The sequence below is a fragment of the Galleria mellonella genome, unplaced genomic scaffold (genome assembly GCF_026898425.1).
Source record: "Galleria mellonella isolate WM207_F2 unplaced genomic scaffold, CSIRO_AGI_GalMel_v1 utg139, whole genome shotgun sequence".
Taxonomy (NCBI): Eukaryota; Metazoa; Arthropoda; class Insecta; order Lepidoptera; family Pyralidae; genus Galleria; species Galleria mellonella.
In genome coordinates, this window is record NW_026441995.1 from 7,311,871 (window position 1) to 7,326,908 (window position 15,038).

Below are 15,038 nucleotides of genomic sequence, written 5' to 3' on the forward strand. Positions count from 1 at the left end.
GTAGGAGGCGACTAAGGGAACTTAAGGATCGAGGGATGAACAGCAGCGCCCCTCTTAAAACAACACCATAAGCCAAACTGAAATTGCCAATTCGCCTACCAAACGCGGCTGGTAAAATCTCTCGAATGATAGGCTACTCGGAACACTCTCGTTCCTTGTGGCAGTCTATGGGGGAGGCCTATGTTCAACAATGGACAGATGACGAATGAAATGACCTACCGTTCATTTTGAGTGTCAAGTTGTGAACTCGTGTAAGCACACAGTGTTTGACTACACCCAAAAAAATGAAGCGACATCATCAAAAGTATTGCAGGAATTCTTAAGTTATTATCAAGGAAATTAACTGTAATTTATAAATAGGTACATGAGTATGTTATATTATGTCTATATTCGTATTTACTCGTATACAATGTTACACGTCACAAATAATCAAATTAATTTTCTGATAGTTTATATATACAGTGATTCTTTAATACACCGAATACCTAAATAGATAAGATATAAGTATTGCCTTGCAATAAAAAGGTACATTGATTACGTGATAGTGAGACAAGGAAATAATTACTTGCAGTTATATTTATTCAGTGACAAAGAAAAGTGTTGTGTACAAAATGAAATTCGAACTATTGTTTTTAGTGTGTTTTACTTTAATTGGGAAAACTGTAGGTATGTCTCTATCTTCTGTAAAGTATATACTACCAATTTTTTTGCCTAGGAAGTAGGAAAACTAAATTGATTTTTAGTGTAAATAAGTCTAATACTAGTATTATATTATAAATTTAAATTACTACTTTTACCTTAGCAGTTCATACAGTTCAAGTACAACATAATTTATATGACATGACGTAATTTTCCAGAAAATCGTTATCAATACATGTGAAATAAAAGTAGGTACTTATAGAATATAATTGGATTCAATAAATTACTTGTATATATAAATTATTTATATTTTGAGTAATTCTGTTTATGTATAATACAGGAAGACTGTATTTTTAAAAAGTACTAAGGTGAAAGTTATTATTAAAATTTACAACTTAATACTTCTATAACATTTATTTACACCTAAAATCAATTAGTTTTCTTAATACTTAGGCGAAAAATAAATCTTATACGAATATTATAAAAAAAAATTTAGATATTGGTATGTTTCTTTTTTATGGATAAACTCAAAACTCTTCCTAGCTAACTGACGCTAATATACCTCCTGTAAAGGAATATGGATAGAAACGTCCAGTTTTTACATACCGTTTATTATATCTAAAGTAGGCATGTTTGCTTAATTTCAATTATTCTGTTTGTACCATTGCTTCTCCTTTTTATCAGGCGATATAAATTTAATTATTGGATATTGTAAAAAATATTTGAATTACAATTATTTTTTAAGAAAAAGTATCTCTTATTAAAATAGCAGTGATTTGGCTACCTTCACAAAGACATTTTCATATAAATACAGTATATAAAACAGCATGAATTTATTTATACATAGACGTAATCATAAGATAAAGAGTATAACTTCTATGTGATCTGGTTAAACTCTATGTGTAAAATGATACCAATTCCTGCTCTGTGGCAATGATTATGCTGAGATTATTATATTTGATATATTATGATTACCGTCGGATAACCAGTTCTATCTCTGACAATAGCATTATTTCTGTTGTCAAAGATTGAATCACAATTGTAGGGATATTTTTATACTTCATAAACTGGCAGTCATTTTATATGGGGTCCTGTCTACATTTTATGTTTGCTATTGATAAAATTTTTACAATTATAGCACTTCATGCAAAGGTATGCTTGATTTTACTACTCCTCATCTGTTTCCTCCCTGATATTATACTTATGGATACGCAGAAGTATAAAAAATATTTATAAAACTTATAACCTTGTTGAGCAGTTTAAATACTTTTGATATTTATTAAGTGAGTAGTAAATAGGTATCATTGCCTTAGATAGATAGCTATAACTCTATTTGAACAGTGTGCCAAACTAGTGCTGTTTATGCCTATATGCAACCATTATTACTTTCCATTAGGCAGGCCGTTAGTTTACCATTCAATAATGCATATAAAAACTGAACATTTTCAGGTCAGTTTCGATGTTATGCGTGCAGTTTTTCGTCAACGGAATCTGATCAGTCTTGTTTAACCATAACGGATGACACGCCGACAGTGGAATGTACCAGTACATTTTGTACGATCTTCAGACAGGAGTATGTAGTAAGTGTGATTTTTGCCAATTAAATGGTAAAAATTGGATGACATTATCATTGGATAGCATTAATTTTTTTTAATTTAAAAAAGGCTTTAATAAGGATAATGTTCCGAATCGCCTAACTATATTTTTTATGTGTAGGTTTATGTAATGTGATTATGGCTTTTATTATTGGTGATAATGAAATAGTAACCCCACCCGCGCTATCGGTATACACCGGCGGGGCACCAGTGAAGGATGATAGATGAGGATGAAGCGGATCAATTAGTCCATCGTGACGAATTCAAAAAGAATTGTTCACGATGGTTTCCAGGGGGAACCACGTGGAGGTCGACCCGATAGGGCATACCGCCAGCAATGGCGCTGTCAAACTGATTACGGCTTTAGGTACTATCATGATAGCCTCATTTTATTTTGTGATCGGAAGAACCTTAAATGCAAAAGCTTTCACCCAGATTTTCTTTTTCTTTTTTTCTACATTTTAAGACACAAAAAAAAGGTTTTGTGTTTCAGGACCATTAAAAATTATCAATAATTAAGCTTACAGTATTTAATCGACCCTTACGTGTTTAACTATGTTGTATAATTGTTGCAGGTCTCCATTTATTAAAACTACAATACTACTAGTATTACCTTTTATTATTTTACCTTTTATTGACACGTGAAACATATTGTTCAGCATTATACCTATAAGTTGATCTTGTTTTTAGGATCCTTCTGGAGTAGTGGCAAGTTTCATACGAACTTGTGAAGCAGCACCAGATTATCTTAATCACGATATCGTTGACTCCACTTTTCGAACTTACTATAGAGCATGCACCCAAGATTTGTGCAATATTGGTAAGTATTCCTTTTTTAGAATAATGAAGTTGTGTTCTACTTCTAGTATAGATTAGATTAATAGATTTTATTTTGTGTAATTGTTCAAAATTATGCCTACAGTAATTTGTTCTCACATTATACAACCAAACAGTCGCGTACAGTTCAGTCTCTGAAGTTTCTTTTCACAAACATTCAGGCTGTAGAATGAGTTTTTCGTCCGACATTTTTTATAGAGAAGTATGTATCTTCAAAAGAGTTTTTTTTTTATATAATTGATGATAATATATTAGTTACCCCACCTGCGTCAACGGTATACACTGGCGGGGCACCAGTGAAGGGTGATAAGTAAGAATGAAAAGGCAGGTCAGTTAGCCCATCGTGACAAATTCCACTACAATTAACCACGATGGTTTCGAGGAAGAACCGCGTGGAGGTCAACCTGACGGTGTATTGCTAGCAATGGGACTAATAGTCCGCATTACTAACAATTCCTTCCCCCCTCTTCTAAAAGGTTTTTAATGGGTGATAATGGAATGGTAACCCCACCCGCGCTATCGGTATATACGGAGTGGCACCAGTGAAGGGTGATAGGTGAGGATGAAGCAGGTAAGTTAGCCCATCGTGACGAATTCAATAAGAATTGTTCATTATGGTTTCCAGGGGGAACCACGTGGAGGTCGACCTAATAGGGCATATTGCTAACAATTGAAAAATTGAGGTTGTCAAACACCATTGCTAACAATCCCTTTCCCCCCTCTTCAAAAGGGTTGTAAATGCGCACGTGACACCCCTAGTGTTGCAGACGTTCATATTCATAAGCTGTACTGTACCTTTGTTGTGTGAAAATAAGGCTAAAAAAACAAAACAAATAAGTATGTGAAATATGTACCTACTGTGAAAATAAAATACTTAATCTTCAGTCTTACTAATATAATAAAATTAGACAGTTTATACATTTGAGATATTCAAGAAAAATTAAGATTACGAGTTTTAATGAGACCAATAGATGCCAAAACAATATTTTTTCAAAATTTTGTCTGTCTGTCTAGACACAATTAAAGTTATATGAATGTTAGAACATTTATATACACAGACTCCTGAAGAAAACTAAAATCTGGTATATGTTTTATTCTTAGAGTTTATAATGTTACCCCATCTAGAAATGGTTATTTCATTCGTTTTCTTACGTCTAAAATTCATGCGTACCAAGTAGCAGGTAAAAAGCTAGTAGGTAAAAACATATTATAAATCACTACAAAATCATACTAGTAAATCGCTTGGTGTTTAAACGAAGAAACAATAGCGGAACCTTCCTCAATTATACCTAATTGATTGTCTATAATATAATAAGTGCTTACAGTAAATTTTAATGTTTTTTTTTTTCCGAAGGCGATGGAGTCCAGTCCGTCGTTGGTGGTGGCCTATCCCCTACACCGGAATACACTGGAACGAATCTGCTAATTCCAGGCATCGGACGTGGAAATGCGACAAAACATAAGATAACATTAGTTACATATATTATGACTTTATGTGCTACTATGCTTGTATATAATTAATAAATTAATATAATAATAAAATCTTTCCAAAAATTTCACTTAAGCACCTTATATTTATAAAATATCTAAGTACTCATACCTGGATACGTTGGTACCTACTAACTACTGAAACTTTATTGCGATTTTTAACACAAGACCCTATATACATAGATCATAGATAATATCTTAATATATGATCTCAAGAGTGGTGAACAATAATTAACTTTTTATAATAATTGAATTATTCATATACATGTACTTCATTATAAAGAAGTTAGGTACCTAGCTGATCCTGATAATAAAGACACTGATATTTAAGCAGGCGAATAGGAATGTTTGTTATATTGCATACAAAAAGGAGAATAAAGATTAACATGTTTAACAATATAATAGCGAATTTATTTTTAGAAGGAATTCTATTATGATTTGTTTTTGATGTCATTTAATAATTATTGGAAGTCGTCATAGTTACACTGTTGGTGCATAAAACAAACATTTTATGATGCGATACGGTATTTACGGAGCAACATTTTCCCATAGCATATTTATACCTATATCATGAGAAGATTAGACGTGTATCTACAAAACCTGTGTTGAAATAAGATAAAATATTAAACTTACTTGGGCAGAATGATACGAAGCACGTGCGTTTAAAGTGAGATAATTCAATAAAAAAGTGATTTGATTTGACAGTTTCCGTAATGTAAAGTGTCATTTTGAGACGTAGTAGGTTATGTTAACACTATTTAATAAAAATGTAATTAATAACATAAATTATAGGGTCTTATAATTCAAAATTAACCATGACAACATCCCCCGTCAGAACCAAGCAAAAGTTGTCATTGCGGAAAAGGCTGTTCGTTAAGAAATCACCAAAAGTAGGCTGTTACGTTGATACAGATTCAAACGACGAATTTAATCAGCCTTCATCACGACCAATTTCTCCAGCAGATCCTTTTTTAGCTCACAGTGCTTATAGTGCAGATTCAAGTGCTGAACATACGGATTCCCAGCGGAATCCAGTCGTGGAACCAGTTGGCAATAGTTCAAGTCAGAAGTCATGTCATACTCAAAATGAAGACGAAAACAATCCTAAATGCTGTCGTACCTTTTTTCGAAGATCTCGCCCTAGAAGTCTTATTGAAGGTCAACCCTCTAAAGAAGAATCACATTCAAAACCATGCAGTCCAGTGAATAATTCTAGTAACAGTTTAAGTGATCAGACAATGTCTTGTACACAATCGAAATCTGAGGAAATACCTAAAGTAACAGTAAAATTTCCGAAAGGTGATGATCCAAAAAAATATTTTGAGCATTCTGGTTCATTTGAAGGCATCAAACCAAAAAATAAGTTGTTTGTTAAAAGACTTTCAGCTGATCATTTAATATCTAATGAAACAAAACCTTTTTATCGTTCATCATCTCCTGAAAGTGATAGAAGCAGTTCTCTAGACCGTAAAAGAAGGTAAGATTTTCAGACATAAAATTTTATACTAAATAAATTGGAATGATCATGGAAACTAGGTTTTTATTTACAAAAATGTCTGAATTAGAATACTTGTCTAATGTCACAGTTACATTCTCTCTTAATAATTGAAATACAAAAAATCTGCATTAAATAAAGAATTATATTTCTAATCTGTCTAAACTAATAATCTTATCAATCTTGATAATGGTATGAATTTCATTGTTGTCACTGTCATTGATATAGGTAGGTATAAAATAAATACTGTCAATTTTGTAAACAATACATCTAATAAATGCAATATTTACAAAAACAAAATAATCTAAAATGCTTTTTTTTTAAATGTAGTAATGTAGTAACTAAATCTTAATATAATACTTAGTTGTAATGTCAGTTCTGTAACTAAATAATCAGCTTTTTGCAACTCACAAATGCATTTATCTGTGCTTAATATGTATTTCTTACTATTTCAATAATAGAACTAAATCTACAATCACAAGATCAACTTCTCGAGCTGGAAGTACTGATAGCTTGGCACGAAACTCTTTGTTGGCTGCACAAGTATTACGCCTCATACCAACACAGGAAGCACGAGAGAGGTAAAAATATTTTTTATCATTAGTACTTGAGAAATATTTTCAAGTAAAATATGAAATTAAATGTATCTTATACTTATGTGCTTCACTGTTTTCATGCATATTAATACTGTAAATAATATACTTATTAATTTTTTTTTTAGAAATTATCTCTATGGTAGACTGGCTTCCCATTCTTTGTTAGGAGCAGCAGAATTGGAACATGTTTTTCCAGACCGAGAAGTTAGAATATTTGTGGGAACATGGAATATGAATGGACAAGCTCCTCCAAGGTAAATTTATTATATTTTATTTTATTGGTATTATCTATATTTTGAAAAAATCATTAAATATATTTAATTAAAAATCGAATTAAAATTTTTAATTAAATATATTCATTAACATAAAAAAATTTATTAAGTAGTTTTCATCATTATGTACGTTTTTTTATGATTCTTTAATTGTATTTTTATATTTATAATTCTGAAATAATAGTACATAAGAAACAGATCAACTATATCTAAGAAGAGCAAAGGGTGGTAAAAAAAAGATTCCTCATTTTACCTACCTGGTCACTTGTTTCATTTAATAAGAAAAATTCAAAAATTATTTTAATGATAAAATTGTACATGTTAAAGAAATTTACTAAGTAGAAACATTATTATTAAATCAGATTATGTTTAAATTCTTTGTCGTATTGCCATCAGGGAGTTAGCAGATTTTATATTTCCGAACCAAGTGAAACATGTACCCGATATATTTGCTATTGGCACACAAGAATCATATTCTGAAAGGACAGAGTGGGAAATCACAATACAGGAAGTATTGGGACCTTCTCATTTATTGCTGCATTCATATTACCTTGGTATGTCTTTTATCAATTGTCATTATATGTAGGGCTTGTACATTTTAAATTTCTAATTAAGAGAGTTTAGCTTAACCATTTAAGAGTTAAATGAGATAACATTAAATAAACATAATATATACATAATATTCTTATTAATCTATTATTAAAGTTGGGAAATTTTGTAATTAAAAAAAGAAATATATAGTACAAATTTTTAGTAATATTCATGTTTCTTGATACTCTTATGATTGGTAATGTTAGAACTTGATATATGTATAAAGCACAGGTTGTTATTTTAATAAGATTATTTTCAATTATTTATAATTAATTAGATATACAAAATTTATATATTAGTATGATGAGAACCTACATACTTTAGAGATTAATATAGCAATTTGCCTAATAGAAAATGAACAGATTTTTTGGCGGATTATTTCCAGTTTTAATTTACATTATTCTTGCAGGTACAATCCACCTAACAATTTTTATACGCCGAGACCTTATTTGGTTCTGCTCATTACCTGAAGATGCCAGTCTTTCTGTGCGACCTGGCACCGCTTTCCGCACAAAAGGCGCTGTCGCCATTTCATTTGCACTATTCGGCTCTTCATTTTTATTTGTCACGGCACATTTGACTGCGCATCAAGAGAAAGTGAAAGAACGAGTATCCGATATCAAAAGGATAATAAGATCCATTGACCTTCCGAAGAATTTACCTTGTAGACACAGAAGTAAAGGTAATTTTTTACACTCACTGTGTTTATACAGCATGATTTTATCAGCAAATTTTCTTAGTTGGCAAAAAATATGATAGAAATTAATTTAAAATGTTTTAACAAACTTTTAAGAAAATATAAATATATATTTTGTTGATAAATGAATCACCATTATTATAAATCGCTTCAAAGGATTGTTGTGATTAAGATATTTATTAATTTAAATAAATATTAAAGTTTATTATTATTAATTAGAGTAAATAAATTTCAACTTGATACTTTTGGTATGAAACATGTTGACAAAAAAATCTGGGCTAGCTGTAAAATTGAACCCTACGTTCTGGATGTCTGATGATAAACACAAAGCTATAAAAATAATTATATATTATTCTAGTGCTTAAAATTATTTTATGGATTTTTTGTTAATTTACAACAATGCTATGATGGCCTATCTTAATAAGGTTGTCTTTTTTATCATGGTCTACAAACAGAAGCAGTTTAAGCAAACCAGTTAATCTCCGTCATAATTCTAACATTGTCTTGTCACAAATAGGCCTTAGCATACAATGTTTTAAAATTATGACTGTACCATAGTGCCTATGTTTTGTTTGGTCTCTGTTTTTGAAATATTATAGATACTTGTTAACTTTATTAGACTCTATATACCACAATCAATGAAAAAAAATTACCTATAAAAAGCTACATTACTAGGGAGTTGACATAGGCTGTATTTTATCTATCTTTCTACATAACTGTCTGCGCGAAACCCGGGCGGGTCGCTTAGTAAAACACGAGATAATGTATACGACAGCATAATAAATACGAATGAAGGTATAACAAGATACATGACACGTTTAAACATAGCAATGTTTCCCGAATTGCCCTGTAATCATTCAGGACACACTTCTTTTTTTATGGATGATAACAGAACAATAACCCCGCTTGTGCTATCGATATATGCGGACGCCAAAGGATAATAGGTGAGGATGAAAGCAAGCCAGTTAACCCATCGTGACCAAATCCACAAGAATTAACCAACTCGGTTTCTAAGAAGAACCGCGTGGAGGTCGATCTGATTAGATGTATTGCTAGCAATGGGCTATTAGAACCCCCATTACAAACAATTGCTTTCCCCCGGACTGCTAAAACTTAAATATATTCATTCCAGACGTTACGAGCAACTTTGACTACGTATTCTGGTGTGGGGACCTAAATTTCAGATTGGGTGAACCAAGGGCAGCTGTGTTGCGCTGGATCGAGCAAACTGAAGTTAGTTTTTTGAACACCAAATAGTTATACCTACAGTAAAAAGATTATATTATTTTAAGCATTATAGCATAATACGACAGATAATAGGATGGTTCGATTCTCTGTATTGTCAATATACGAATATTAGACATCACCGAGGATCAAATCCGAGAGGTCATTTACATCACTATAATTGTAGAAGTCAGTATCCAATTGTAGATTGTATAAACTACAATTTTTTTTATTAATATAATGTTACATAGTTTACCTACCTGCACAATAGACCTACAATGCTGCTTGATTATTTTACTTTAAATTAAACACCCAGAACAATGTAAATAGATAATTGTTTGTATTGTGCAGGGATCGAACCTGCAACCATCTTAATGTTACTTAAAAAGTCAGTAAATCCACTACGTTACAAGATCATTTAAATATTATTTAATTAATAAACTATTTCTAATTTGACAGTTCCCACTCCCGCCATATTTACCGCATGGTCTCCTTCACGCGGACCAATTAACGGCAGTGCTAGAAGATGGCGCTGCATTTAGAGACTTTCGAGAAGCTCCAATTACCTTCCCACCAACTTATAAGGTAAATTGAATATACTTAGGATCTAAAATGACTTGACTAGTTTATTAACAGAATAAATATCACGCGAATAATTTTTTTTATACGATTGAGATGGCAAACAAGCGTACGGCCCACCTGATAGCAAGCGGTTACTGTAGCCTATGAAGCCTACAATACCATAGAACAAGCAAAGTGAGGCAAAATCTCTCCTAAGACTTAAGGGTTCGACACCACTAGTATTTGCGATTTGTAGAGCAATAATCGTTCGATCCGACGTGAAGTATTGCTTCACTTTATTAAGCACATCGAGTTTTTTTCGATGCCAACCTCACCTTATCTTCGAGATGGCTACGAAACTGAACGTCACTAGAGATGTCGACATCAAGGATCCCAATGCTTGTGATATGTTAAGGAACGTGTGAAGTCACAACAAATATCCAGAAAGTTACTATTCTAGTAATATTAGGAATCCAAATCTTATATTAATTCCAGTAATAAATGAATGAATGAGTATTCTTTATTTACGTTATAATGTATATGTAATATTATAAATATGAAAGTTAATAAAGATGTTTGAATGTTTTAGTTGATAGAAGGATCCACCTTTTATATTGATATAATTTTTCAAGGTTATCACGTACCTAGTCAATGACTAAGAAACAAATATCTAATGTGACGTCATAGTTTAATAGCGGAAAACGCGTATATCGAGCGAGAGATTTTTATTATTGGTCACGATAACAAACAATGACGAGACTATAATAAATTTTCTTAAGATATTACTAACCAACTGTACTTGCGACTACGTTCGCATTTCATTCAATTTTTTTTAATTTTTCCATCAGAAAAGAATATTTTACAATGTAAAAATATCCTGAGTTGACCCAGGTACTAAATTGTCACAGCCCCAAGTTCTTTAATATCTGTGATCTAGTTACACTTTGATATGTATAGATATTGTATTACAAACTATATTTTACTTATGTTAAAAGTATGTATAAGTATATCAGAGGGAGACTGTACAAAAGTCGTTTGCTTGGGCACCTCTGTCCCATTAGAGTTTCTACTGTGAAGCAGTTGTGTTTGTATGGTTGTGTTTCTGTTTGAAAGGTGGGATATAGCAGTGAAATTACAAGATACAGAGGAATAACACCTGAGTCCTCAGGAATGGCAACGCATGGGGGTATCATGGACGAAACAGTATACTCTGTTATGTCCATGGTACTGCTCATGTCTATAGGTGACGGTTACCACTTCCCATCAGGTAGGCCGTCAGTTTGTTTGCGACTCTATTTAAAAAATGTATATAAATAGATTTTGTTTAGATCTGTTGATACATATTTCACATTAATGACAGAGGTATTATAGTTGATTGGGCAAACGTTCTTTTGTCTCCTATTGCCTTCTATACGTTGGAACATAAAATAACATAAAATGGATTTTATCTTATCACCATAAAAACTATCCTATCTCTTAAGTGGGAGGAAATAATACACATTTAAATTTCATTAAAATAAATCGAACAGTTTTGGCTATTATCGTAAATTAACATAACACAAAATTCTTATATATTAATCTAAAATATAATATCTATATCCTTAATTTTTTTTAATCCGCAGTATGATCCAGGAAGTCAGCAATTTGATACTTCGAGCAAACAGAGAGCGCCGGCTTATACAGACAGAATACTGTATAAAGCTAGATCGATGACGGGGAACTCAACTTCCGCTTTTTCGGGTAATTAAAAATATTAATCTATATGCATATTTAATTATTTACTTCTTTCAATATTTTTGTGTGTGTAAAAATGAAAACACAATGTAAAGTACTATTTATATGTATTTATTTTATACTATTATTAGTATTATTAGAATTGTGCTTTGGAATAAGCATTGCACTGCAATGACGTGATAATTATGATGATAAAAATTAGAAGGGAATTCATGAATTGTATATATCTTACTATTCTATTAGCATATAAATTATAAAAGCACTCACTTTAAATGTTGTTAAGGATAAAGTACTGTTCTTCCATACTTTTCGTCTTGTAGTCTGTTTGAAAATTTTTTATCATATAATTTAAATACAACAAATTTATTTTTATACGAATATCATTATTGTTAGGCTTGCGTCGCTTCAGTAGCGTGCCAGTGGCATCCGGTCTGAAGTGTTTGGCTTATAACTCAGTGCAATCTGTGTGCACCAGCGACCATAAGCCTGTCTGGGGACTGTTCTCTGCAGCGCTACGGCCGGGCACTGATGTGTACGTATCATTTGTAAAATATAATGAGTTTAATAGTAATATGGTAGTTTGAGTTATGAGGCCATGGAACATTTTACGGTTGATTTTTAATTCAGATTATGGAATATTTGTTGAAAATTTTAATCAAAGCGTAAATATGTAAATTTTCATTTATATATCTTTATCTGTATTATTTATTTGTCGTGAAAAACGTGTTTTTGCTAATAAATAAATAACAATATTGCAATATGAAGTACTCATAAATTCAATATATAAAAGTAAGCAATACAAACAATACTGATAAGAAACTATGCTATATACTACTTTATTATAAAACAGGTACCATTGTTCATCCTTTTACTGTGAAATTTGGTATACACATACTATATGGGATGGAAAAGGATATAAGCTATTTTTTATCTCAGTCACGCGAACGAAATCGTAGGTAAAAGCCAGTCATAATATAAATTCATATTATTCGAGTATAATAAATAAATGTATTTACATACTTTATGGAGTGTATGAATGAATTCATATGAACTTGGACATAAGTAAATAAATTTCCGTACTGTTTGAAAGTTTATTTTGCAATTTGTTTTCAAGTGTTTTTTTATACTACGAAAGTGGCAAACACGCCTGTTTGATGATAAACAGTCACTGTAGCCTATGGACTTAATTGACTGGTGACTCTTTTGTTAATAAAGTTCAAATTAAATTATTTCATATGTATAAATATAATTAATATTTTACTTATTACTTTTACTTTAGTATAATACTATTTTACTATATTAGTCACTTTTAATTTTTAGGGTTCCATTGGCAGCAGGTCTGTTCAACCGAGAGGTGTATCTCGAAGGGATCAAACGGCGCCGCGCCCTCCTCGACCACGCGCCCGGTACTTCTGCTGTATGCACTCTCCAATAATTCAACAGGTATTCTACTGAACCCAATCCTACAATTCGGTCAGTAACCTTCGATCTTTAATACTACTAGACAACACTACACTATAAACCAAAACTGACCTCAGATATGGCCATCAATATTGAAAAGAAAAACGATCTAAAACTATGGTTTTTTATAACTGAACTTTACTAGCATACAGTAAAGTGCAGTTTTGTTTGTATCAAAAGAAACTAATTTTGAATTACGAATGCATGCTATTATGGAGATGATATTCGCTCAGCTGCTCTTGACACTTATTGAACATCTAGTGGTATTGATGGTCAAAGGCAGACACTGATATTCAAATAAACTTTAAAATTCATATAAATATACACAATATAATAGCATTTAGTTTAATAAAATTAAGATTGTCAATAGACCATTTTCTAAGCAGTTTGTTAGGCAAAGCATTGAGTACTTGATAACATTTGTACAAGATTTTTTTAACATTTTATATATGGAACTGATACTAATTTTATTTAATGTTAATCTGTGGAGTTTAAAACGTTGCGCAAATGCAGACTTACATTTGCACTAAAATTGGAATGGTCCTAATTTGAAAAACACCAAAACATATACTTCAATGTATTATTTTGCTTTAAACAACTGGCATGTTGCATATGAAGTATACGAGAATGAAGTTTGTGTGAAAATCATACTGGATTGTTAGTATTTAATAAAAATTATACCAAAGTTAAATGTATTTATTGATATTTTAATACTTTGTTTACACTTATGAATGTTTTGTTTATTTTTTTTTTTTTAATTTATTTTACGATACCGAGTCAGTATATGTAAGTTTATAGCAAGTGCAATGAATAGTGATCATATACTTAATAATAGTGATATATGATACTGTCACAATTATAATATATCACAAAATGTTAATATTAAAAATACTACAATTTAATTACATACGATTATTTATTATTTTAGAATCTAATTTTATTTACACAAAAGACAAATCTAGTCAATAAACAATGGAAGTCCTAATATTAAAAGTCAGAAGAAATGTTGTGACATACATTTGGTATTATGTAGTAATTAAAGTATTATATAGGTTGTTTGATGTGGTTAGTATTATTTTTATAGAAATTTAATTTCATTATTGCTTACTAATTTTACTGCAAAAACAAATTACTTTAAGTTTTTTAATATTGCAATGCAATATTACAGTAACTAAAAGTTACAAGGCCCTTTTTTCATTATGTTATGTTCTGTATAATTAAACATTTATTTTTTCATATTTATGATATTTTTACAATACTGAGTGTTTTGTAGTTATGTATTAAACATTGTTTCTCAATCTTTAAGGGCAAGCTACCGTATATTTTATTTATAAAAATATGTTTAAATAAGGATATATATGAAGCATATCAAACAGAATTATTCATCACGATAATAATAAGCGCAAAGATATATACTTTTCTTTTGTCTATGAACATGGTATAAAGTTTGAGAAACGATGTCGTAGTAATAGTAATGGATGTGATGGCTAAAGCCGTTGTAGCAAAAGCGAGCTTTATATTCTATATATAATTATATACTAATAAATTATGGTTTATAAAACATTACTTAATTGAATATTTCCTGCCTTAATACTGTGTTAAATCAACCGTCTTGAAATGTTTAAAACATTTCCAATTGATTCAAGTGCTGTGATTGACATTGTTTGTTCATTCCATATGAATAGGGTTGTCTAATGCAATAATACTAAAATTTATTTCTACGTAGAAATAAAGCAGCATCGAAACTGACGATTCATATATATATTGTTTGTTTTTTTACTGTCCTAAAATTATGTTAGATTTATTATTTTACGAAGTATTAATGTTTATTTTTTTTATATTAAAGAC

General features: G+C 30.8%; 2 protein-coding genes across 3 annotated transcripts; both read left to right on the top strand.

Annotated features, from left to right (window-relative positions):
- The first annotated feature begins 508 nt into the window (after positions 1-508).
- On the top strand, positions 509-4,617 carry LOC113513355 (uncharacterized). Its single transcript, XM_031909381.2, has 4 exons — positions 509-666; positions 2,089-2,219; positions 2,925-3,054; positions 4,426-4,617. Exons 1-4 carry the CDS (start codon positions 612-614, stop codon positions 4,590-4,592), a joined length of 483 nt encoding a protein of 160 aa, XP_031765241.2. The 5' UTR covers positions 509-611; the 3' UTR covers positions 4,593-4,617.
- Positions 4,618-4,762: 145 nt separating this feature from the next.
- LOC113513376 (inositol polyphosphate 5-phosphatase E) lies at positions 4,763-15,038 on the top strand. Of its 2 annotated transcripts, XM_052903603.1 has the most exons (10): positions 4,763-6,036; positions 6,516-6,635; positions 6,776-6,904; positions 7,319-7,476; positions 7,923-8,195; positions 9,343-9,443; positions 9,894-10,019; positions 11,618-11,735; positions 12,123-12,261; positions 13,050-13,296. In XM_052903603.1, the coding sequence occupies exons 1-10, from the start codon at positions 5,375-5,377 to the stop codon at positions 13,162-13,164; spliced, it is 1,941 nt and encodes a 646-aa protein (XP_052759563.1). In that variant the 5' UTR covers positions 4,763-5,374; the 3' UTR covers positions 13,165-13,296. The 2 variants fall into 2 exon arrangements, with proteins under 2 accessions (XP_052759563.1, XP_052759564.1); XM_052903604.1 differs by lacking the exon at positions 12,123-12,261 and having other exon boundaries at positions 13,050-15,038.

Excerpts from the sequence above, each read along its gene's own strand:
- LOC113513376 (XM_052903603.1), top strand. The coding sequence starts at position 5,375 with ATGACAACATCCCCCGTCAGAACCAAGCAAAAGTTGTCATTGCGGAAA. Across the intron at positions 6,905-7,318 it reads AATGGACAAGCTCCTCCAAG|GGAGTTAGCAGATTTTATAT; the intron begins GTAAATTTATTA and ends TATTGCCATCAG. Across the intron at positions 8,196-9,342 it reads TTGTAGACACAGAAGTAAAG|ACGTTACGAGCAACTTTGAC; the intron begins GTAATTTTTTAC and ends TATTCATTCCAG.
- LOC113513355 (XM_031909381.2), top strand. The coding sequence starts at position 612 with ATGAAATTCGAACTATTGTTTTTAGTGTGTTTTACTTTAATTGGGAAA. Across the intron at positions 667-2,088 it reads TTTAATTGGGAAAACTGTAG|GTCAGTTTCGATGTTATGCG; the intron begins GTATGTCTCTAT and ends GAACATTTTCAG. Across the intron at positions 3,055-4,425 it reads CCAAGATTTGTGCAATATTG|GCGATGGAGTCCAGTCCGTC; the intron begins GTAAGTATTCCT and ends TTTTTTCCGAAG.